Source organism: Aspergillus uvarum, assembly GCF_003184745.1.
Source record: "Aspergillus uvarum CBS 121591 unplaced genomic scaffold BO82scaffold_7, whole genome shotgun sequence".
Taxonomy (NCBI): Eukaryota; Fungi; Ascomycota; class Eurotiomycetes; order Eurotiales; family Aspergillaceae; genus Aspergillus; species Aspergillus uvarum.
In genome coordinates, this window is record NW_020291304.1 from 483,665 (window position 1) to 505,424 (window position 21,760).

The 21,760-nt window shown below is 53.2% G+C and overlaps 9 protein-coding genes across 9 annotated transcripts; 6 read left to right on the forward strand and 3 right to left on the reverse strand.

The window, feature by feature from the left end:
* The first annotated feature begins 193 nt into the window (after window positions 1-193).
* Window positions 194-928, forward strand: BO82DRAFT_351223 (uncharacterized protein). Its single transcript, XM_025634367.1, has 3 exons — window positions 194-480; window positions 564-673; window positions 739-928. The coding sequence occupies exons 1-3, from the start codon at window positions 213-215 to the stop codon at window positions 916-918; spliced, it is 558 nt and encodes a 185-aa protein (XP_025495581.1). The 5' UTR covers window positions 194-212; the 3' UTR covers window positions 919-928.
* A 397-nt stretch (window positions 929-1,325) lies between these two features.
* On the forward strand, window positions 1,326-1,994 carry BO82DRAFT_327948 (YbhB/YbcL family Raf kinase inhibitor-like protein). The gene is made up of 2 exons (XM_025632990.1): window positions 1,326-1,488; window positions 1,555-1,994. The coding sequence occupies exons 1-2, from the start codon at window positions 1,365-1,367 to the stop codon at window positions 1,974-1,976; spliced, it is 546 nt and encodes a 181-aa protein (XP_025495582.1). The 5' UTR covers window positions 1,326-1,364; the 3' UTR covers window positions 1,977-1,994.
* A 1,905-nt stretch (window positions 1,995-3,899) lies between these two features.
* On the reverse strand, window positions 3,900-5,129 carry BO82DRAFT_429389 (uncharacterized protein; the record flags this gene model as incomplete). The annotated part of the gene is made up of 2 exons (XM_025640528.1): window positions 3,900-4,346; window positions 4,410-5,129. 2 exons carry the CDS (start codon window positions 5,127-5,129, stop codon window positions 3,900-3,902), a joined length of 1,167 nt encoding a protein of 388 aa, XP_025495583.1.
* A 2,066-nt stretch (window positions 5,130-7,195) lies between these two features.
* Window positions 7,196-8,446, reverse strand: BO82DRAFT_351225 (2EXR domain-containing protein). The gene has a single exon (XM_025634368.1). The coding sequence runs from the start codon at window positions 8,407-8,409 to the stop codon at window positions 7,411-7,413; it is 999 nt and encodes a 332-aa protein (XP_025495584.1). The 5' UTR covers window positions 8,410-8,446; the 3' UTR covers window positions 7,196-7,410.
* A 1,119-nt stretch (window positions 8,447-9,565) lies between these two features.
* Window positions 9,566-10,511, forward strand: BO82DRAFT_398809 (uncharacterized protein; the record flags this gene model as incomplete). Its single annotated transcript, XM_025639051.1, has 3 exons — window positions 9,566-10,031; window positions 10,091-10,377; window positions 10,455-10,511. 3 exons carry the CDS (start codon window positions 9,566-9,568, stop codon window positions 10,509-10,511), a joined length of 810 nt encoding a protein of 269 aa, XP_025495585.1.
* Window positions 10,512-11,204: 693 nt separating this feature from the next.
* BO82DRAFT_429391 (uncharacterized protein) lies at window positions 11,205-12,214 on the forward strand (the record flags this gene model as incomplete). Its single annotated transcript, XM_025640529.1, has 4 exons — window positions 11,205-11,519; window positions 11,609-11,905; window positions 11,966-12,043; window positions 12,100-12,214. Exons 1-4 carry the CDS (start codon window positions 11,287-11,289, stop codon window positions 12,212-12,214), a joined length of 723 nt encoding a protein of 240 aa, XP_025495586.1. The 5' UTR covers window positions 11,205-11,286.
* An 8-nt stretch (window positions 12,215-12,222) lies between these two features.
* BO82DRAFT_429392 (fungal specific transcription factor domain-containing protein) lies at window positions 12,223-14,879 on the reverse strand (the record flags this gene model as incomplete). Its single annotated transcript, XM_025640530.1, has 3 exons — window positions 12,223-13,308; window positions 13,370-13,969; window positions 14,049-14,879. 3 exons carry the CDS (start codon window positions 14,877-14,879, stop codon window positions 12,343-12,345), a joined length of 2,397 nt encoding a protein of 798 aa, XP_025495587.1. The 3' UTR covers window positions 12,223-12,342.
* Window positions 14,880-16,560: 1,681 nt separating this feature from the next.
* On the forward strand, window positions 16,561-18,153 carry BO82DRAFT_351227 (T6SS phospholipase effector Tle1-like catalytic domain-containing protein). The gene is made up of 2 exons (XM_025634369.1): window positions 16,561-16,851; window positions 16,964-18,153. The coding sequence occupies exons 1-2, from the start codon at window positions 16,619-16,621 to the stop codon at window positions 18,147-18,149; spliced, it is 1,419 nt and encodes a 472-aa protein (XP_025495588.1). The 5' UTR covers window positions 16,561-16,618; the 3' UTR covers window positions 18,150-18,153.
* A 1,008-nt stretch (window positions 18,154-19,161) lies between these two features.
* On the forward strand, window positions 19,162-20,991 carry BO82DRAFT_302708 (uncharacterized protein; the record flags this gene model as incomplete). Its single annotated transcript, XM_025632135.1, has 3 exons — window positions 19,162-19,592; window positions 19,658-20,841; window positions 20,916-20,991. Coding segments are annotated over exons 1-3 (1,644 nt in total), but the record flags the coding sequence as incomplete, so codon positions are not given.
* Window positions 20,992-21,760: the final 769 nt, after the last annotated feature.

Here is a 21,760-nt window from a genome sequence, read left to right on the forward strand (position 1 = left end):
ACGACTTCCTCACCCGCACCTTCGGTGTCTCACCAAGCGACGAAGGCTACGACTGGGACGCCCCTTCAGCTAGTGTTCCAATTTCCGGTGAGTCGGTTGCCACATCGGTTGTGATTGATGCGTCAAGCTCGCGGGTAATTGATAGTGAGGTAGCTGAATTCCTCACCTCGATGACGCAAACCTCTTTCGTCGAGCCCAAGCGAAGCGACAGGATGCTCAGTAGCGCGCTCGAGTGGACGCTCCACCGCATCGCCTATGAGGTGAACGTCGTCAACGGCATCAGCGCCTGCATGACGTACGTGCAGTCTAGAGCCACACTGAACTACAACTTGGAAGGGAGACGTGCCAGGCTTTCAGGAAAGCCGGACTTCACTGTGATCTCCCGCAGACGCAACCGTCGCCCCCGGGTACAACTCGTGGTCCTGGAGAGGGACAAACCAATGACTTCGAACCCGGACACGGAGCTCCTAGCTTACCTGCGTATGTGCTTCTTAGATCTCCTCTTGCAGGCTTTTGGCAACTCTAGGGCATGCCACTAATCGCTCCATGTCCTGTTATATTAGGCATGGCTGTCCAAGGCCGGCGAGACGCGAGCGAGCTGGAGCCTGTCGTCTACGGCCTGGCCACCGACGGGAACACAATGGCCTTTTACCGATTGGAAAAAACGGAGAAGGCAAGCAACCTCGCTTGAAGAGTCTCGGGCATGCAGAGAGCGGTTGCTAATAGTTCTTTTCCTAGTACCAATGCACAACCAGACCCTACAAGGGCGCAGGGTTCGGTCGCGATATCATCACGATTATCTGGAAGATCTTCATCGAAGCCCGACACGTGGTGCCACACCCATTCGGCTGGGGGTCGGATGGAGACTCCAGTGGCACGGAAGGCGGTTCCGACGAGCGTGTTCGGATGAGTGATTAGGGAAGTGGGGTAGGATGTGGGTGTATCATGGTGTGCTTTAGATCCGCCTGACTAGCTTTAATATAGCTTGGAGTGAATCACAAAATATATTCGAAGAGTCAAGTTCTAGGGTAGTCAAGGTAATTCGGGATAATAACAGTGCAGGTCATTCTCCAGCAATCATTCTGTCATTCTATTGTTGTGTCAATTGGAGCCAGTAAGAACGAGACGGAGATAGAAGATGCATTATTATCTCCGGAAACATTCTCTGTACCATCTATTAGAGAACTGTATGGATTGTTGACTTCAACACGTGGATCTTATCTCCGCCGGAGCTGCCCAATCTCCGACCCTTAAAGCCGATCGTCAACTCAGCAAACTGATGAAGAGACTATGAACCATGCTCTCGACATTACTCATGTAAAGCACACAAGCAAACCAGCCAAGACTCTCTATCCTCATACACGATGCCCACAAACAACAGTGTCAAGAAAGCCCTCTCGCTAATCGAGGCCGACGCCACCAAAGTGCTCGGCCTGAATGTCGGCCAACATAGGGATGTGCAACCGGGCCAGTACATCCCCCGAGCGGGTCCGTAACCCACAAAATGCGGGGCAATGTACAACCAAGACTGACAAGCCTCATGCTGTGTGACAGATGCGCAATCTCCCCCGGAACTATCCTTCGGCAACCTCTCGCCAAGCAAGACCTACATGGTCATCGGCCTCGACATCGACGCCCCCTTCCCTTCTTTCGGCGTCCTCGGCCCCATCCTGCACTGGATTCAGCCCGGCCTACAGCCCACTGCATCAGAGACCGATTCGAATGTCTATGTCCTGAAAGTTACGGCCCCGTTTGTGGCGAACTATATCGGTCCCGCCCCGCCGCCGGGGAGCTCGCCGCATCGGTATATCTTCTTCCTGTACGAGCAGCCGGCGAGCTTTGAGGGGAAGAGGTACGCCCCGCCTGGGGGCCAGAAGTTGGGGAATATGCATCGGATGCGTTATGATCTTGATGCCGCGGAGACGGAGTTTAAGCTGGGGTCGATGGTGGCGGTGAATTATTTTACAAGTAATTAATGAGGGCTCGGGTGGTGCCGGGGAGAGGGGTTGGGTGCATTGGTGATGTGGACATGGCAGTCTTTCGTATAGTATAAATCAAGTTCGTGTCTTATGGGCAAAATAACCTCCGGGTCGACCATCTTTATTCGCCGGCGCTATTGAATCCTAACAATGGAGTTCGGAGTCTTTCCATGTGCTTCGATGCTTTTCTGTCAATGTTGCTAAAATGACCTGCTGAAAGTGAGTAGGCTAGGCACCTCCTGTTCAATCAGCCGCATACGATATGACTTCGGCATAGTGAGAAGCATGCTACCTGTACTCCGTACTGTTCTGCATTATACGATCCTTTTACTTTTAGTTTGTGACTAAGGGTGCAGTGCCAAGCATTTGGACATTGTCTCAACATGATGATCGCCAGTGACTGATCTGTTTGCCTGATGAGCCCTTCCTTATCCGGCACTGTGATGGAACAGATCTAAAAACGGTCAATCACTCGCATTCTCTGCGTTTGTCTCCACAATCATTTCCACTCTGGAACTTACGATTGCACTTTGTTCCTTAGTTCCACATTCCACACCGGGCTTGACCCTCCAAGGGGATATCTTGATGGACCCCGCTTCTTTTGATAATCAGATACTTCTCCCCATGAAATCCTCACAGCCAGAATTATTGAGCTCGGTTAAGAGTGATTATTCAGGTGCTCGTTCAGTTTAACTGAATCTCTGCTTCGAATTCAGCTGAAATGAAGATCATTCACGTTGTAACGTTCCTGCTAGGGATCGCATGAGCCCAGGACTCCGATAACCCCAGCGACAACGATGGAAGCATCCTCGACGACCTCATCCCTGCCGGCAACAATCCGGGAGGCAGCCCTAGCAACAACGGTGGGAATATCCTCGGCGGCATTCTCCACGGCGGAAATAGCCTAGCCGGCAACAACCCTGGCGGCAACCCCAGCAACAACGGAGGCGGTAGCCTCAGCACCAATGCTCCATGTCCGCCTGGAACTGATAGCAATGCACAATGCTGTGGTGCTGAGGAGCTGGGGCTCCAGGGCGACGCCTGCGAGGCTCCCAGCACGACTCCAGCCGACGCAGCGGGTCTCCGGAGCATTTGTGCCGATGCTGGAAAAGCAGCTCGATGCTGCTCCGTTCCGATTTTGAGTTGCGAATCGCTATCCAAGGTTCCCAGATCTTCCATTTGCCTTTGAACTCCGGTCTCACTTTGGTCTTCAGGCGGGTCAGGATGTACTGTGCACTAATGCTTGAATGGAAAAACGGGAGGCGGGAGGCGATGTGGCGCAATGCAACAACCCCCCACGTAAGAGGGATGCCATATTGAAATACAAGGTACGTGAAGCTTCAGTTATCAAGAATGGGAGAGCCCTTGGTGTTCATTCAGTTGTTTTCTAGTTACAATAAGGCCGTAGCGGCTACGAGGTCTGAATCTTCCCTGCTTAGCACCTCCCACTGGCTGGCCTCAGGCACCACCAGGCCTCGGTCGATTCTATCCAACATGCGGTTCACCAGGCATTATCATCGCGCGCAAATCTCACAGGATCAAAAATGATGGAGTGGAGATTTGTGGAGCATTGTATCAGTAGAGCTTGTACCAGGCTACTTTACCCTAATAGCCCGGCATTTTCCCTCTTTCAAAAGCGTCTCACCTGGGCGTTTCCCACGCTAGCTGTTGGCCACAGAAGAACCTCTCCTTATGCTGAAGGCTCCATCCCTGCCACCCCCGACCCAGTATGGACTTTACAAAAATCCTAATCACTTTCTTAGATGAGCAGATTTTACGTCGAATATAAATCCGGAATTATTGAACCAATAAACATAGCAACACTACTCAGAATCCAGTACCAACACTTGGCACTTTCCGAACGCCCTCAACGGAAGGCAATCATTGAGACGCCCGCGTCCGAGTAAGGAACGCCCCAAACTACAACTTGTCTCCAGGGGAATTAGGTAGTTCACTCAGCTTCAGCACGATATTGTATACAGCCGCCCCCATATACCCAGCAATTCCCAAGCCAAAGAAAACCAACACCGAGATGGGTTTTATATAGGTGATGACCCTCAGCCCGCCATATTCGCAAACGAGCATCACAATGCACATGGCCAGGAGGCGCGGGGTGGATATCAAAACCTTCTGCCGAGACCATTCGAGCTCCGGACGCGACCGCAACACCGTCGACAGATGCGCGTCGAGCAGCAGCCGACTGAGAAGAACCAGCCCCAGAAAGCATAGGGGTGTGATCGAAAGACGCGGGTTGTGCGATACCGGCACCACCCCCCAATGCATGCAAACCGTGGCGAAGAACAGAGGACTGCACAGCGAGATATAGCGAGGCGTCCTCCCTGCGCCCATCGTCGATACGATCAGCGACTGGACCCCCAGCAGTCAGTGTCACCGAAGGATTGATGGGGCTTGGGGTATGTCTCCACGAACCTCTGACAGGATGTGTATGACCGGAAGACCGGCCGACCAGGGGGCGGGGATGAGCCAGGTCAAGAGCAACCCGAGTCCGCCGACCACCGCTGCGAGAGTGGCCGCGTGCGCCCAAGATGTTTCCGTTCGGCCCAGAGTCTTGCTGTATTCTGCAAACGTGGCCCAACGGGCCGGGGGGGTGGTGTGTGTTTCGAGCGTATCGAGGATCGAGCCCAGGAGCCCGTAGAGAAGAAAGCCGCCCGCCAGGGACAGAACTGGGTGCCGCGCCGCAAAGGCTCCTGGCTCTGCATTCCACGACCACACGGCCCAGAGGATCATGGAAGCGAGAAAGACCAAGCGCTGCGATACGGCGTTGTGGAACTTCCGGATGAGCGCGCGGTTGAACGTCAAGACGACCGCGAAGGCGTCCACGACCACGGGGAAACAAAGGCCAAACCAGAGATCGATCGCAGCTTGTTGCGCAGGCCTTACAGGATGGACCCTCCCTTCGCGGTCAGAATGGTGGAGTATAGTCGCATTTGAAGATGGACTCAGATACGACTTCAGGGTGAACTTTGCCGCCGAGGGACGGAAGCCAACGGGTATAGCTGCCACATGGCTGACCACAACAAGCCAGACAATGAATTGAAGGACGGCCACGATCTCCAGAAGCCAGAAGACCAGAACTCGACGGTCATTCATGTTGGTGAGCGGGAGCGTATCAGCGGCTGGTGGCTGCATATTGTCGAGTTTCGTTTTGGCGGACGGCTTCATTGCCAGGCAAATGGGGGTTCCAAAGGGCTGGCTCAGAGAGATTGACAGGAGCACGGGGTTGTCAATCTTTTGAACTTCCGTGACCCAGGGCTATGGCAACACGTTCGGCTGTCTAGTAGTATACTGGACTCCGTACCATCTGCCTATAATTCCTCTCTGCGTCGGTGTGCAGCGCCAAGGAATTGACACGTCCCACTGCTGCAATGATTGCCGGTAGATCGATCATCTGCTTTCCCTACGATCCCTTCTTCTTTTGGCTTTGTAAAGCGAACAAGTCAAATCCCGATAGGAAGATCGGATGAAAAGTCACCCCTACGCTTATCATACACCTATGGTTTGGCTGGCGGCTATTGAACTCTAAACAATGGAGACCGGGTTTGATCTCGATCCACACCATTATTCACCGTCTGCCTGCTTGTGCTTGGATCGTCTTCCGAGAGAGCTGCTAGGAACTCATTAAAGCGGGCAAGACGAGCGTTTTAATACAACCTTCCCCTAAGCAAGCGACGAGCATTGAAGAGAGAAGTCAAAAAAAAAAAAAAAAAAAAAAAAAAAACTTGCACGGTACCATGTTTTATCGCATTTTGTTTCCGAGTGGTGGGTGTGCAGTGAAATGCGAAGAGATCTGCTATGTCCCGACGCTGCAGTGATCGCCAGTGGCTGATCGATCTCCTTGGGTCAATGCTACAGTCACTTCCCTGTTTGGCTTGTGGAAGAAACGTGTCGAATCGCTAAAATTTCTCATGATCGCAGATCCATCAAAGATCTATGGGTTGCGGATCTTTACTATTGGGTTAAGGTATGAGTATGTTTGAAGGCCGTTTCATTATGCATGGATTGTAAGGTCACTTACACTCTTGGAATACAATGGTTTGACTGGGCAAGTGGGATTCAGATGGGTAATCGATTCTGGTAGTGAGGATGCGATTGCTCGAGGATGGCGGTTGAGAGGCGGGCAAATGTCGTTCCTTTATAGCTCGCTTTTGGACTAATATTTATTACTTATGCGTATGCGTAGGTAGGAGCAACTCATTGACCGCAGATCTGGACAGCTACCATGATCTAGTGAATTTAGATCTGCAGGGCCCCGGCTTCATTTCCGCCACTGGAACATTCTTCTAATAAGACTGCTTTCCGGGGCCATAGGTTGACATTGACAATCAGTGGATTCACACCCGCTACCTATCTCATCCCATGTAGATCATGCTGTCGGAATTGATCCCACGGATTCTGAGTACGAAGTGCAGAAGAAATTCGCCGGGCGGACGGTAATTTACCCAGAATTTTGACCTCTTGGTCTGTGGCTCAAGTACGGCCGCGTGGTTAGAAAGCCATAGAGTCAACGTATTACTAGGACAGCCTACATGATATCTGATCACATGAGGAAAATACCAATTCCTTCGTAAAGAGACCAAAGATCATCTCATCGGCAAAAAAAAAAGGAATCGCGATCTTTCCTCTATTTGCCGGCATGCGCTGCAAGCTGGACGCTGACCATCACATTTTGTCTTGTGCACAATGACAATGCCAGCTACCTCAAGGTACAGTAGGGTCATGATCTAACCTGTCCTGGAAGTCAGTGTCCGGCCTTCTTCTGGTGACAAGCCCTATATGTGGAGCAGGTCCCGTCCCATCACTGTGAACCCGAGGTTGCTGATGTTGTGTCTGCATGATTTTACGCGCAGTGTTCCCGGTTTTACTCTTGGTAGCATTAAAAAACACCTTTTGCAAGAGTAGAGACTTCAAGCAAGATGTTGCTCTCAGGTGAAAGATGTTTATACATTCATACTGGTCGCCAGCGGCGCCGCTTGGTGAACAGTATTGAATTGTTCGCTACCGCGCAGCACAGCGGTGTGCGGTCAGGGGTAATCCACTGCGACCGTAGTTGATTGGTTCCTCGGTTCACAGGTTATGTGATCTGTCTTTGCTTCTGCTGCCAGTTACTAACTCCTATCATGGGTCATGGACTACATATACATAACTTATTCTTTGCGCTATAGAAATTGACCTCAGTCGCAGGAGTTATCATGCTCTTATGACTCTTGTCTGTATGAATGCTTGCTTTTACTGTGAGGGCAGATAGTAGATCAATTCCACAATCTAGAACTACATAATCGGTGCGTGTTTATCTTGAGATTTGTGCAAGTGGTATGCAAATCGGCCGAAGGGAACGACGTCATCTCCATCGGATCGTTAAGTGAGTGCATCATATTACTGCTAATGCTAGGGCAAGTCAGTCGTCGGTCCGTTAATCGTCATCGGTATACAGGTCCTCTGAAGACGAATCGGAATCATTTCTAGCCTTCTCTTCATCATGCACAGGCCCCACCTGCAGGTCCGGTGCAACCCACTCTGTATCCGCCGCTTGTATCTCAGAGAATAGCGATGCAAAGTACTCGTTAACCCCGCGCACCCGGTAGCGTGGAATCGAACTTGTCAGCCGAAGTTCCAGGCGACGCAGGGGTGCCATCCTCAGCAGAATCTCGAATCGTTCCCACCACCTCCTGGAAAACGCCACCCGCTCCCCAGCACCTGGGCAAACAATCACCACAATCTCCGTGAGCAGTCTGAGGTCCTCGGCACGATCCATGGGCAGGAGGAGGATCATGGCCTTTTCGATCGTGAGAATACTCGGATAGGCGGCGAGGACGCCTCCGCCGCCCAGCACGCCCCGAAAGGCCCGCCGGTAGTGGCGGGAGGCCAGGGCGTGCGCCTCCCCGTTGACCAGCATTAGCGGCGGCATGAACGCGGTGGCCGCATAGATCCTCGGACGGCCCTGCAGCATCAAGAAACAAGATCTTCCCTGCGGCCGTCGCGCCGGCGTATACCCCGAGCAGGTGATCGAGACTCGGGTGGGGTGGTCCGCCATGGCCATTGCCCAAATCTGACAGCGCAGCTCGGCCGGCAGGCGCGAAAACGGATGGAAGGTCACCCGTTCTGCTTCCACGGCGCGGCGTGCGGCGGCGGCGTCCGTCTCCCGCCGCTTCGCCTCATACTCCTCCACGGTCTTGCAGCTCGCCCACAGCGCCGTGTCAGCTTCGCGGGCCTTCGCGGCTACCGTTCTCGGCCCAATGTCTGGATTGCCTATTAAGAGACACGGCGCTGGGCGAGTGGGGCGAAGCCTTCCATCTTCTTTACTGCGGGAATAAAGGCGCTGTGGGTGGACGGTGTGCACTTTCCATTGCTCGTCGGTATAGCTATAAGGGCTTGGTCGGATGGGGGCTTTAGAATCTGGTTGCGGCGACATTGACACTGAGATATTCTAGTTGCGCGCGGTAATGAGGGGGTAGTTGGGGGTGAAGGGCGAATTTATGAGCTCCGGAACAGAGTGAGGGCTTACAAGACGTGTTAGGTGCCGATGAGTCAGTCTCGCATGCACGGGAGTCATCAGGAAGATTAGAGGGCCAATAAGGTTCTGGGCATGAGAGACACTTAGTACGAATCGAGTTTAACATGGAACACTAGCCGGAAACTAACATGAGCTAATCCTGCAGGTGCATAAGGCTGGCCTCAAGACATTCGCATTTTGCGGCTCGAATACGAGTCACAGGAGCGGAATTTCTCCGCTTTCCCCAGCCCTGTGATAGTACTATCCTCATATTCGTTCAAGCCTCCAAAACGATGGGGACCTGCATCCTCCGCCGACATAGTCTCTCTTTTGATGTTCATCAAGCTGGGACTTATTCTGGTGAAGACGAACGCTGGTTATTATATAAGCAGCATAACTGGATCATAACCCAATGCAGTGCCAATTTGCGGCTAATGAAAGTAGCGCAGCCAATCATCCGAGGCTACCAGTCGGTCCTTTGAAGTGCCGAAGCCCTGAATCTCTCGGACATCCATGTTGCGGCTCATGATTAAAACGAGAATCGGTAGGACGTTAGACAGTTGTAGATCCAGCCATCAGCAACTACAGTCGCCCTATCTATGCACATCGCTTCCCTTCAATCATGCAACCGCTTCGAGCCGTTCTTACTCGAACTTCCCGCTATGCCCATCACAAAGACGCCAGAGTCCCTACCCCCATTCGACTAGCAAACCTCATCAGCTTTCCACGTCCCCAACTAATACGTCTGCAGCGGTCTAAAAGCACATGGTACTATATGCAACATTCATACTGCCTCCGTTAGACATACCCCCAACTTAGGAACCCAACAATCTCACCACATGACAACAATAACGGCGTGACCTATGATTTAAGGCAAGAAAAGAGTAGCATTCTCTGCTTGGCATCATAAACGAGTTGAAAGGATATGCTAATAGGTTGTTGTTTTTGCGCTGGATTCTGTAAACTAGTGGTGTGAGTGATATTGCGGTTGGTCGGTCTTTCCGAGACACCGAATTTAATGTTCCAACTACTCGTCCACTCTATACCTCCTCCACGCCTAAGATCAGCATACACCATGTCGACTACCAGCATCTACAACCCGCTCGCTCCTCTTCTCCGGCGCGAAGGGACCCGCACACGCCGTGCCAGACGCCCCGGGATTCTATCAGAGCACCAGATCGCGCCTTGGGTCGGCCTCCCACAGGAGATTCGACGCTTAGCCGTCTCGAAGTTGGGGGAGCCCTCGGGCGTTGCGCCACCTCGGAGGCCCGAGGAGTACATCGTCGCCACGGAGGCCGGCGTTTCCGCGCGAATTATAGGCAACGCCCTTGACGAGATTGGGCGGGTGTTCGCCAAGGAAAAGGTCCATGTCAGATTCGCTGACCGGGCGACGGGCTCCCATGCTGTGCCTGGCGATGACCCGGACGGGATGGTCCAAGGCACCATGGCGGACGGGACCTGCCGAATAGTTGCGGAGTTTAAAACTCCTTGGACGACCAACCTTGGCAAGTTTACATCGAAAAAGAGGCGGCAACTCCTCGGTAAGTCTCCCGGGCGGCTATTGACTATTGAGGCAAGGCCTTGTGTCGCTAATCACTAGACGCCTTGATGGACTCCGGGTGGGCTAAAGCTCAAATTGCCGCATACATGAATGCATACTCATGTCGTTTCGGATTCGTGTCGACATATGATCAAACAATCCTCATAAAGCGGGCGGGGAAGTATCGTTTCCTTGTTTCGGACGTTTTTGAAGCCTCCCAGGTTTCGGCAGGAACGGTCGAAGCCCCTCAGATTAGCACGCGAGAAGCGTTGTGGTACCTTGCTATGCAGGCCCGGTACTCAGTGGATTGGAAGTGGACCTGGCGTCCAGCCGATAGGGCTGCTCTGGTAAGCACGCACAAACCCATAACACCACTGTATATCATCGTACGTGGATATATCTGTTTGCTGACAACAGTTGCCAGATTAATGGTTCTTTCAACCTGGGCCATGATATTCGTGAGAGAAAGCGAAGGCGGTAAGTGGGCCCCAGAGGGTACAGAGAGAGAGAGAAGGGAGGGGGCGGTGTTGTCCTGTTTCCTGCATATGAAAAGTGAACGATTTTAGTTCAATTCAGTTAGACTGTTGTGGTCAAAGGTTCATATTCTTATCAAATTCCCATCCAACTGTGAACGAGATCGTTCAGGGATTTGTAGACCGAGCTTAACTCTTATCGGTAGTCCTGAGGCCTCGATAGGTAACCAGAGTGCTCACAGCCTGCCACACCTGTCCAAGTCACGGTAAAGTCTATAATGTGATTTATCATGTATGCTTACCATCTACGGAGTAGGCTCTCGATGCTGGTGCCCCGTTGGCAATCCTTGATCGATAGGTTCCTTCAATGATGTGAACCAAAGAAGCGCAGTTGACACTGGCACGATGATAGCTGACATAGCCTGAACTGAGGGACACCAATCTATTGAGATTACGGGGTTCATCCACCATCGGCCCTATCACACATTGTGACTTGTTCCCAGCGCAGTACAGATGATTCGTATGCAAGTCTGATCTCTATAATAGCACGGTTTACCGGGGAATGTTCTGGTGTTACTCATCTCCCACCCAGCCGTGTCATGACTCAATAGTGTCGACATTTTTCAAATCCTCCCGCCCTCTACCTTATTTTCCCCTCACTCCGGTTCCAAGAGGAATCTACCCCATCCTCATCATTCTCGCCTCTCTGTTCTTCCTCCATCTCATTTTTACATCTGCTCCATCGACCTTAGCGACCTCAATTCCCCTGACTTCTTCTCTGTCATGACTGACTCAATCTCTTTCACCCCTGAGCCTGAGGGCTACCCCTTCCTCGAAGAAGCCACCCTGATCAGACTCGAGGGAAGAGAGTTCCAAGTCGGGACAGGCAGGTATCGACTGGACCGGCTGGTGTCAGAGAAGGTCTATCGCCCATACACCGAGCGACGCGCCGTCTTCCACGCCACAAAGCTCAATGATCAGCAGCAGCAACAAGTTGTGGTCAAATTCTTCATCCAGTGAGTGCTTGCTTGCCTCATGCTCTTCAAATCAATCCATCTTTAGCAAGATCACTAACCAAAACCTTTACCCTGCGGTAAATGAATAGTCAGCACCCAGTCCTTAAGCGTGGCTGCGAGGCCAGTAGGCTCTTCGGCGATATCGCCCAACCCGCATTCGAGTGGGAAGTACAAGCGTTAGAGGCAGCACGCGGACTGAACGGCTTCCCCCAGCTCCTGAACTGGGAAAGCACCGTCCAGAGCACCGAGTTCGAGAACCCGGGCGGCCGGATGAATCTCATCGCCATGACGCGGCTGCCGGGCTTTCCCCTATCGTTTTACACCGACGACCTCCGCGAGCCATCGCGCATCAAACCGATCAAGGCACGAGTTGTGGAGCTGGTTGAGTGAGAAAGGACCTATCGCCTCTACCTCTGTGCCTTGAACGCTGACTTTTCTTTCTACAGAGCGCTGCGCCTACACGGGCAGGAGTATACGGAGGGTGACCCAGACAAGATCATTTATGATCGAGGAACTGGAAAAATGTGAGGAACTACTGCCATTCCCTGCTGTGCATTTCTCGGGATGATTGACTAGTTAGTGGAATCTGTTGTCTTGGACGATCGGTCGCCATTCGCTCTGCTACCGAGCAGAATGATCCGATCACCGAAGATAGTGCTGTGATCGAAGAATTCGGACTTAACATCTGGTATTGATAGTGGGACAAGGAATAAAGGAGAGAGACAGAGTAATTAAAGGAGCATCTGGAATGAAGTGGCAGAATATGCCCTTATCAATCATGGTCAATATCTTTGCAAATCCCAGTAATCCAGCCTCCACATAATCACTCACCAGGCCGAATGATGAGGTTCGAGTCGAGGTAACTCCCAAAAAGCGCTTCGAGCCACTGCATCTCTTGTACCACGGTTTCTCCCCGATCTGCACACTCGAACGATCGTTCCGTAGGCGGGGATTGTCTCAGCCTACTACCTAGCGACATCCAGCAGGCATCATCCTCTTCCGGGACGGTGGTAGTAACTTCGTGCGACCGTAGAGGCGGCCCATGTGCGCAGCACCTGGCATTCGATCGAACATGCCCTCCGTTACCACTTGGGTTTCTGTCGTACGCGAAGTATTGGTCCTCGTAATCACAATCCGTCATACCAGGGTTCGGCAACGCGTCGAAAGGGGCTTGTATGTATGACGGCGCTATTGTTACCTCAGACCCACTAGTCACACTGCTATATTGTACTGGCACGCGATGATGCCGGTGGGCTGGCGTTTTCAATCGAAGGTACGAACTAGGTATTGGGTTTCTGGGTACAGGTGATGGTGGAAGCTTATCGGTATGTGGTGCCGAAGATTTGTGCAAGACAGGTGCCAATCCTTTCGGAGGGCCATGATGGTCGGGAACCACTGGAGAAGAGCGAGCACCTCTAGCCATGACTCGCCGTACGATGTGACCCAGCTTTGACAAGTTCCGGATTAACTTCCCCGAAACCCATGTTCGACGAGGGTAGGCTTCCAGAACCTGAATTGCCTTCACGGTTATGTAGCCAAACGCATCCTTGTATGACGGCTGCTTGATAATGAGTCCGATTGAGATGATTGCCGCGCTGAGTAGATAATGAAAGAAAGGATACGTGAAGATCGTCTGCTCCTCGGAGATTTCGTTGCACCTTTGGATCACGTCACCGGCAATTTGTGCGCAAATCTGTTCATTGTCGAGTCCGGTAATAATGTCGGCGGGGGAAGAAGTGTTCTCTTGAAGCATGGGCCTACGGATGAGTAGACGCAGCGAGAGCCATCGCTGCACAATGTCAGTATATCATTCCACCAGTTCGAGTTGTAAGAGGTTGCGATGAACATACGACCCGCATGAGCGTTTGCTGCTTGGCTAGCCATTCTACTGGCTGCTTGGGATGGGATTCTCGCTGCCAAAGGTGGTAGACAAACTCTGGTGGGATCTCCTTTTGCGCCCGAGAAATCAAGTGCTCGAAGTGTTCGCGGAGCAGGGGACTGTTCCGAGGAGAGGGTTGCAAAACTGGATCAGCACCGTACATCCCCTCCCAAACCTTTCCCAGCACCCGAGAATATGTCACCATTGCAGTGAGGTACGGGATCGGGGTCACTGCGCCGGTGGCTCTGTTGGGTGTTTGCGGAGCGGAGATTAGACTCAAAGCCGAGTCCACTTGACGATAAAAAAGATAATCATCATGTAGGCCCTGCGGTAAAGGTGTATTTACGTTGATGTCCTGGATCAGAAATGGGCGTCCTGTGTCGATGGCGAGTCGGCGATCCATGGTATAGAGACACCACCAAAGCCGCCGATTGATTTCAATCTCAGATGGTGTCAGCCCTTCCATAACAGGCTGGGACCGATGAAGCCCCAGATAATGAGCGTGCGAAATGGCAATCGCGAGAAGCTTTTCTGCTTTGTTAATCATGTCCAAGCGAAACAGATAAATGACCTGGGTGTCACATGGTCAGCTCACAGCATTCCCCCTAACCAGAGGAGTAACAGGAAGTTGGCGAAACAATATATCATACCATCAAAGCTAGCGTCTGCAAGACCAAGATCTGATCGGAGCATTCTTCGAAGCAATCGAATATATCGCCGACGAGCTCTGCAGCAGCTCGATACAGACTCCACCCCGCAGAGTGTCGATCCTCTGCACCAGCAACGCGAGGCGACGCAGTACAACGTCCCGTGGCGAGACAAAGCAGTAGTTGAGCGACCACAAATTGTTTGTGCCGTTCGGTCGGCATACTTGGCTCCGTATCACCCAAAGACCATGTGGTCCATGTTTGTGTGTATCGGTGCCACAGGGTCGGGAGATGAAGGAGTGGATACATGGTGTGAATCTCGTTGCAAAAGGTATGCAGGAATTCATCCCAGCGAACTCTATCTGCCGCAATGCCATGCTTGTGTAGAAGCTTATCGAGATCGGAGGCCACGCGAGATGTGGCTTCGCCATCTGGGGAAGACGGGACAGGGGTTAAGGCCGGTGTCGACCGTCGAGTTGGACTGTGAGCAATCGCAGTCTCGAATGTGCGGTCCGATTTCACCAAGTCACCCTCCACCTGATTAAGGGTATATTGAATGGATATCTCCCCGGAGAAGCTGGGTGGCTGAACACGTGCCAAATATTTCTGCCTTGGGATAGTACCTGAACGAGTCCCTCCCGAGCGCAAATCCTGGTGTGGCGCAGCCACAGCGTCAGGATCTCGCTCGCCATGTACATTTTCGCTCGAATGGGATGCCAGAACACCGAGGTTGGGATGAATCAGTTGCTCCAGATGCTCCAAGCGGACTGCCAGCTCTGTGGTGGTTGGGCTACCCCCGTGATCACGATTCCTAAATGGGTTGTTCAGGGGCATAATACTGTGAGAACGAACTGTCTCCGCTGTTTCAAGACTGTCGCGGCTCCTGGTCGAACCACGATCTTGAGTAACTTCCGTCGGGTTCCTGGCCGATCGACGCCGCATATCGGTGCTTCGCTTGCCGCAGGTGCGCCCGTACACGGCACAAGGTGTGCAGAGGAGCAGCCCGTCACACTAAATCATTATCTTTGTTATTGCATCCGACTCGTAACAAAATTTTCAATGATCCCTGGAATTGAATTTGTGTCTTACTTTGATCTTCCTTTGTTGGCACTGGCCACTGCTGGGGTCTTAGTGCCTACGGCGCATGCTGGGATCGGGATGGGGAGACGAAACGAGCAACGCACCACGCCTGGGAGACATATTTGCCCCGTTTCGGTCGTTTCGAGCTGGTCGAATTCAACTCAGAGCCACTGCTGCGGTCTTCGACTGCATGGCGCTTCTTTGCAGCTGCTGTATCGGATCAGCCCGAGCTTTTCGAATGTTTGTTGGTGTAGAGAAAGAAGTCCCACTTTGTTTTCGCGGCATCTGGTGGCTATGTACAAGGGTGGAAGGAGCCACCTGAAAGGTGCCTCCGGTTTAACTTGATGATGGCGGATTGAGATTTATTGGAATGGATCGAGATTGCTGGCATAGAATAGTGGTCCGATGGGAGGAGATGAGGTGGTAGGTTGTAATTCGAGTATTCGGTTGAATCGGCATCGTTGACCGAGCGATCGTCGGAATTACAGACGGAATTGTCCAGTACCCGGAACCGAGACCGCCGGACTGCACCAGTTGGCAATCGGCATCTCTCAGTTCATCTTTATCATGATGTGGTGTAGATTGATATTGGTACATACATGAACTTCCAAGATCGAACGGTACACGCTCAGTCACAATGTCCATATGTTGCTTCGTCTGGAAATACTGGGAGGGAGTACATATAGGTCAAGTTCTGATAGCCACTGCCTTGTTTCAAGCCGTCCACGCCGAGACCCGTCAGCCTTATTGATGCCTCAGGCATGAGGGCCCTTGCTCATATAACCTTGACAGGGCTGGATTCCCAACAGGACTGAATCGACAAAACGCTGTGGGACGTCTCTCACATATCTGTGAAAGAAAATCATACGGACTCAGTGAGATCGGTATCATCTATCTATATGTGGGTGATCCGATGTTCGGTGCTTGAGGGGTTGGAGGAGTACGTTCCGCGTCCAATACTTCTCACCCTAACAACGATTGTACTGATTGCAGGGTCCAGTGAGCGAGATCAAAGTGAAAAATAAGAAGTACGAAACCTACTAATGGCAGAACTAGAAGTACCACGAGGTTCGATTTAGCACAAGGTACCCAGGTGGACTTACCGCCATCCAGTGGCAAGCCGCAAACAACCTACTCTCTACAGTCGGACCCCCCAAAGACAAATACACCCTCCCCTCCCCAGACGCTAGATCATAAAAAAGTTACCCAGCCAAACCCACTCCCCATCTGACACTCTGCCGATCGTACTCGTGTTTAGCGTGGCGTCGATCAATGGCAGGGCATGGCCAAGCGGAGAGAAGCTCGTGTGCACAGGCGGAGACCCATGGATAGTCCGTCCCGTGCCGCTGGCCTGTCAAGGCTGCAGTAGCTGCCTCTTTCACCCCCTCCTCCGCGCTGATCTCTCTCTCTCCCTTTCTCTTTCTCTCTGCCACCTCTCACTCAATGCATACATGGATCCAACCATATCTCCCACTGCCTGTTCAAGAGCAATCATGTCCAGTGTACCGACACCATCGCTCACGCTAACCCGTCCAGCCCCAACGGACAACCCGACCAAACCCCTCATCATCCTCTGCGACGGCACCTGGTGCGGTCGCGAGACCAACACCCGAAGCAACATCTACAAGCTCGCCGAGCTGTTTGGCGTACAAATCGGCGCCCGGATCCAGTCTCCGGACGGGGTTTTCTATCTTGAAGGTGTAGGACTGGGTAGTTCGTTCCTCGAGTATGGCCCCTTGATCGGACGCCAGCCGCTCTGAATCACAACCACATCCCATCCATCCCACATTCCAAACCTCAATCCCCCAGCCCAACCACCACTGACACACCCCACCCAGCTACCTCTTCAACGGCATAACCGGCCAAGACATCGCGCAGCAATGTATCACGATCTACGAATACCTCGTACACAACTACACCTACCCGACGCACGAGATCTGGCTCTTCGGCCTCTCACGAGGCGCCTACCTCGCGCGCGCAGTGGCCGGGATGATCAACAACTGCGGCATCGTGCGCCCGCTCCGGGTTCCCGGCACCAACGAGATCGACATGGCCCAAACCCGCCTCCTCTGCGAGACAGTCTACAACCTCTACCGCTCGCCGTACGCAAGCAACGCCCCGCACGCCCCGCAGTCCCTGCGCTTCCGGCAGACGAAATCCTGGCCGCTGATCGGCGATGAGGACAGAGACCACCTCACCGCGCCGCGCTTCCACCCGCCCATCCGCTTCATGGGCCTGCTCGACACGGTCGGCAGCTTGGGCATTCCCGAGTACACCGGCGGGGTGGGGCTGGACTGGCCCGTGTTCTACGATCAGCATGTCTCGACGGTCGTGGCGAATGTGCACCATGCGGTGTCACTGCATGATCGGTTGTTTGTCTTCCAGCCGTGTCTGGTGAGTCGCGATTTCACGAGGCATTGTGAGCGGGACTGGGAGCGGTTTGGGGTGACGCGGCAGGAGTGGCTGCCGGGGTGTCACTACGATCTCGGCCGGCAGCGCTTCCGGTTTCTGCGCGAATTTGGCGGTGGATGGCTCGAGTCCCTGCTAGCCAGTCGGTGGTTTGGGTTTGCGAGCAAAGTCATCGAGCCCAACCATGTGTTGGGCGATCTGGCGCTGCGGTGGGTGTTGCTGGCTATCCGCGCGCACAGCACTGCGCCCAACTATGGAGTGATATCGGATATCGATCGGGTGATTGAAGACGTGACGGAGAGTATTCATGGCAGAGCGCGGGAGCCTGGTCGCACCGGCGACGGTGATGTCTACGGGCATATTCTGTCGTATGCGCCGTTTGGGTCGTTCATTCTGGATGTTGTGCGGGCGCTGCGGGGAACCCGGGGCAAGGTGTCTGCCCTCTATCAGTTGTTCTTCGATCTGCGGGACAGGTTGATTCCAGACGATGATGCCGTGGTCTATAATTTCTACGAGTTCGATGAGGATATCCCCGGGTGTGTGGGGGATCTGGCGCGGGTGAGTGAGCGGCGCTACCCTTCCAAGTCGTATGTGAAGTGGAGGTTAAGGCAGTAGGGGGGCTTGGGGGGCAGGGGAATCGGCTGTTCCGGGTTGTGTCGTGCTATAGCATTAATCAACTGCTTCCGCGATGGAAGTCATCTGTACAAGGTATCTTGCAACAGACGAGGTACTGGGCTACAACAGCTGGTAGGAAGCACAGATCATGCGCGGGACGGTGTAACTGTACCACACTCGTGTCCCTGGCTCCCGGGTCGAGGGATCTGCCGCAGTCGCGAGTGATGAATCCTCGTCGTCAGTAGTCGAACAGATCAATGGGGAACATTTATTGATCCTTCAGATGATGCTTCTGCGAGGTGTGGAAGATGCTTGGATTCTAACTACATCAGGCCAACTGTAAGAACTGCCAGTATCCAAGGCCGCCGAGGTGGGCGGTGAGCTGGCAGCCGAAGGCAAGGCCTCCGGCCGCCGTCACCTTCGAACGAGAAGTTTCAACACTGACTTTTCATCTTCCGTCTGTTATGGTCTCTGATGTGGGACGAGTCTTAGAGTGTGCTACTGACCGACAAAAACAATTATCCGGATAAGATCATGCAACGCCACATCTCTTGAATGCAAACTCACGTCACGCGGCAACAAACCATCAACAACCTCGCTGGAGGACAGATCTCCATTATCCGAGCAAAGGAATCAAAAGAAGCGCACATACAGGGACATCATCACCGCGATCAAACCACTCTACCCTGTAAGAACACCATGTTCATTTGGGATGGCTGGGAACACAAGGTGGTGGCTGGTTGGTACCACCGGGAGCAACCGATGCGGGGGTACAAACAGACCACAACCTCGGCTGGGTATCTTATCTTATCGCGCCCCGCTGAGGGTTGGTCCTTCGCCCCGCATACTGATCCACCGAAAGGCATCATTGGTCCAAGGACAATCAAGATCATCGTACTCATGCAGAATTTCCGGCCATTGCGGTGCAATCCGGTGAAATTTCTCCGGCGAGTGAAAAGGTTATAAGATGCCGTCATTGACAGGGGTGCACTTCCACCCAGGAATCATTTCCCGAATCCCAATCAGAGTAGAGTACCACCCACCAAAGGATTGTCGACCATGCGCTGGAAAACCAATTGGCCCCAACTCCTCGGGCTGGGCTTGCTGGGCGCAACCGCCGTGCAGGCTGTGAGCCTCAGCACCGCTGCACAGAGCCTCTTCGATGAGTCGATGGTCATCCAAGACGCCATATACGATCCGGCCGCCGCGTATCTCCGATACTTCTACTTCCCGCTCGCGGCTGGGCCGCATGAGACCCGGTCCAGCGTATGGTACGCGGCCGGATTGCTGCATCGGGATCGTGGAGAGGACCGCAATGAGGCGGTGAGAATTTTGCAGAATGTCATCGGAGGTCAAGAGAAGAATGTGTCGGTGCAGTGGTACGGCGATTACACCAAGTACCCGGAGCAACCGACGGTGGGGACACCGGCTTATCCTCCTGTTGTAAGTACATACTCTATCGACAACCAGTTGACGGGATATCAGAGAATAGTGTTGATTGTGGCAAGATTTATAACTCGTGGGACCCCAACTGGCGTGGGTTCATCGGAACGGCATTGATTGTCATTTACGAGGAATTCGGCGACCGACTGCCCGGCACTTTGCAGGAGCTGATCCTCGACAGCCTGTACAACAACACCATCGGGGATACCTACCGCGTCGGTGGCGTGGATGGCGACAATCTGTACCCCGCGTACTCGAACGCCTGGCTGATGCGCACGGTGGTGGGGTCCTGGACGGGACGCAAGTTCGGCAATGCCAATATGACGGCCGCAGGCGACAGCGACGCCCGTGCGTTTTTGGACTTGTTCGACCGCAACGGCACGCTCTCTGAGTTTAATGGGCCGACCTATGCCGGCGTCTCGCTGTATGCCCTCACCATCGCGGCCAAGTACCTCGGCGCGACGAACGCCGCCATCGGCCAGCAGGCGCCCCGCGTGATCGAGACCATCTGGGGCTACGAGTCGCAGCTGTGGAACGCCAACCTGCGCAATTTCGCTGGGCCGTGGGATCGATCGTACGGTTACGACATGAACAAGTACGTGGCCATCATGTCGCTGTGGGTGTGGTCGCTGGTCGACAAGGAGCACGTCTTTCCCAATGCGACCTCGCCGATCTGGACGATGGCCCACGCCGACGACTTCGAGATCGCGCCGCTCGTCGCCATTCTGTCGGAGTTCCATCAGACTCTCGTTCCGGCCGCTGCCCGCGCGCGTCTACAGGAGTTCGCGGAAGACGAGCAGCGTACCTACACCGGGCACGCCTTTGCGCCGCCGGCGGATCTCGAACCGCGCAACATCACCACCTGGCTGTCACGCAACCTGACCATCGGAACCGCCTCCTTCGATCAGTCTGTTGTAGGTGGATTCTCGGAGGATTCAACCTCGTTCAGCCCCGCAGTCGTGCAGTGGCTCCGCCCTGACGCCTCGATCGGGTACTTCAACCTCTATCCTGAAGAGACTGCCCTGGTGGCCGACGTCGCCCCCTACGCGTTGAATCTGACCTACCCGCTGGGCAACGCGTCGAGCACCTTTACGTTCGTGCTGGCTTCGAACCCTCTCGGCGCGAAGCGTGATATCGCTGGGTTCGAGGATGTAGACGGGCTCAGGATCAAGGTGGTAGGCGGTACTATTGATCCCGTTCCCGAGATCTCGTTTTGCGGGCTCTTGGGCGGCACGTGTGAAGTTATTCAGTGAGTCTCTTCCGCCACATCGCCTTCTCCTTTTGTATCCCATGGTCAATCGGAACTTATTAACCGTTCACCAGCGATTTTGAGTTCTGGAATGTGACATTCTCCTTGCCGGCGAATTCTACAGCTGTTCCGAGCGTACAGTTGGAATTTGCGTTCTAGAACGAAGATTGTGTTGTTCGAGACCAATAGAATACGCGGTGGGCAATAGTGATTTGAGACCCTGGCCTTTCGCTACATAATGAGAATTTAGCAAGCGAGAAACATGCCATTATTATGACTTATCTCTTTCCAACAGGTATTATGCATGATATTGCTCAATGCAGTACAAGCCCATGCAGCAGGGAAGGAGGAGTCGATCTGCTCTCAACCAAAGAAATGAGAGGGCTCTTGAGCGTATGTGAAAGCAACAATGATGGATGAAGCGATGAGTGTCTGGTGAAGGGATCGAGACGCGATTGGGAAGGTGAAAGTTGAAGGCGCGATGAGGAGCACGTGATAGCATGTGCAGGGGCCATGAGCATCTCGAGTAGAATTGGATTTGCTAGGTCTGAAGTCACACCAACTTCGTCCTTGACCCTAGCTAACTGCAGTAATATAATCTGGAAGCAATAGATTGTCGTGGTGAGACTGTTTCGGGCCATCCGCCGTTTGTTTTGATCAGAACCAGTGCCTGCAGGGTAACCCGGAAGTATTGCACTGCAGTAAATATGAAGTAGCCCCTATCTAGGCTACTCGCAGTGACTTTTCATCGTGCACATGGTCGGGATAATATGATGTTCCTCCACTCAGCGTTCTGGTAAAAGCTCATGATGTTTATTCTCGCTTAGCAGGGTGTAGAACTAGACAGGAATAGACGGCGCAACATCCAGCCACAAGTCACAGCACCCCGGAGAGTGATCGAGGGCGACCTACTCAAAAC

Coding starts and splice junctions, on each gene's coding strand:
- BO82DRAFT_351223 (XM_025634367.1), top strand. CDS start 213: ATGCTCAGTAGCGCGCTCGAGTGGACGCTCCACCGCATCGCCTATGAG. Junction 481..563: donor GGAGCTCCTAGCTTACCTGC/GTATGTGCTTCT, acceptor CTGTTATATTAG/GCATGGCTGTCCAAGGCCGG. Junction 674..738: donor GATTGGAAAAAACGGAGAAG/GCAAGCAACCTC, acceptor TTCTTTTCCTAG/TACCAATGCACAACCAGACC.
- BO82DRAFT_351227 (XM_025634369.1), top strand. CDS start 16,619: ATGTCCAGTGTACCGACACCATCGCTCACGCTAACCCGTCCAGCCCCA. Junction 16,852..16,963: donor CTGGGTAGTTCGTTCCTCGA/GTATGGCCCCTT, acceptor CACCCCACCCAG/CTACCTCTTCAACGGCATAA.
- BO82DRAFT_327948 (XM_025632990.1), top strand. CDS start 1,365: ATGCCCACAAACAACAGTGTCAAGAAAGCCCTCTCGCTAATCGAGGCC. Junction 1,489..1,554: donor CCAGTACATCCCCCGAGCGG/GTCCGTAACCCA, acceptor GCTGTGTGACAG/ATGCGCAATCTCCCCCGGAA.
- BO82DRAFT_351225 (XM_025634368.1), bottom strand. CDS start 8,409: ATGTCGCCGCAACCAGATTCTAAAGCCCCCATCCGACCAAGCCCTTAT.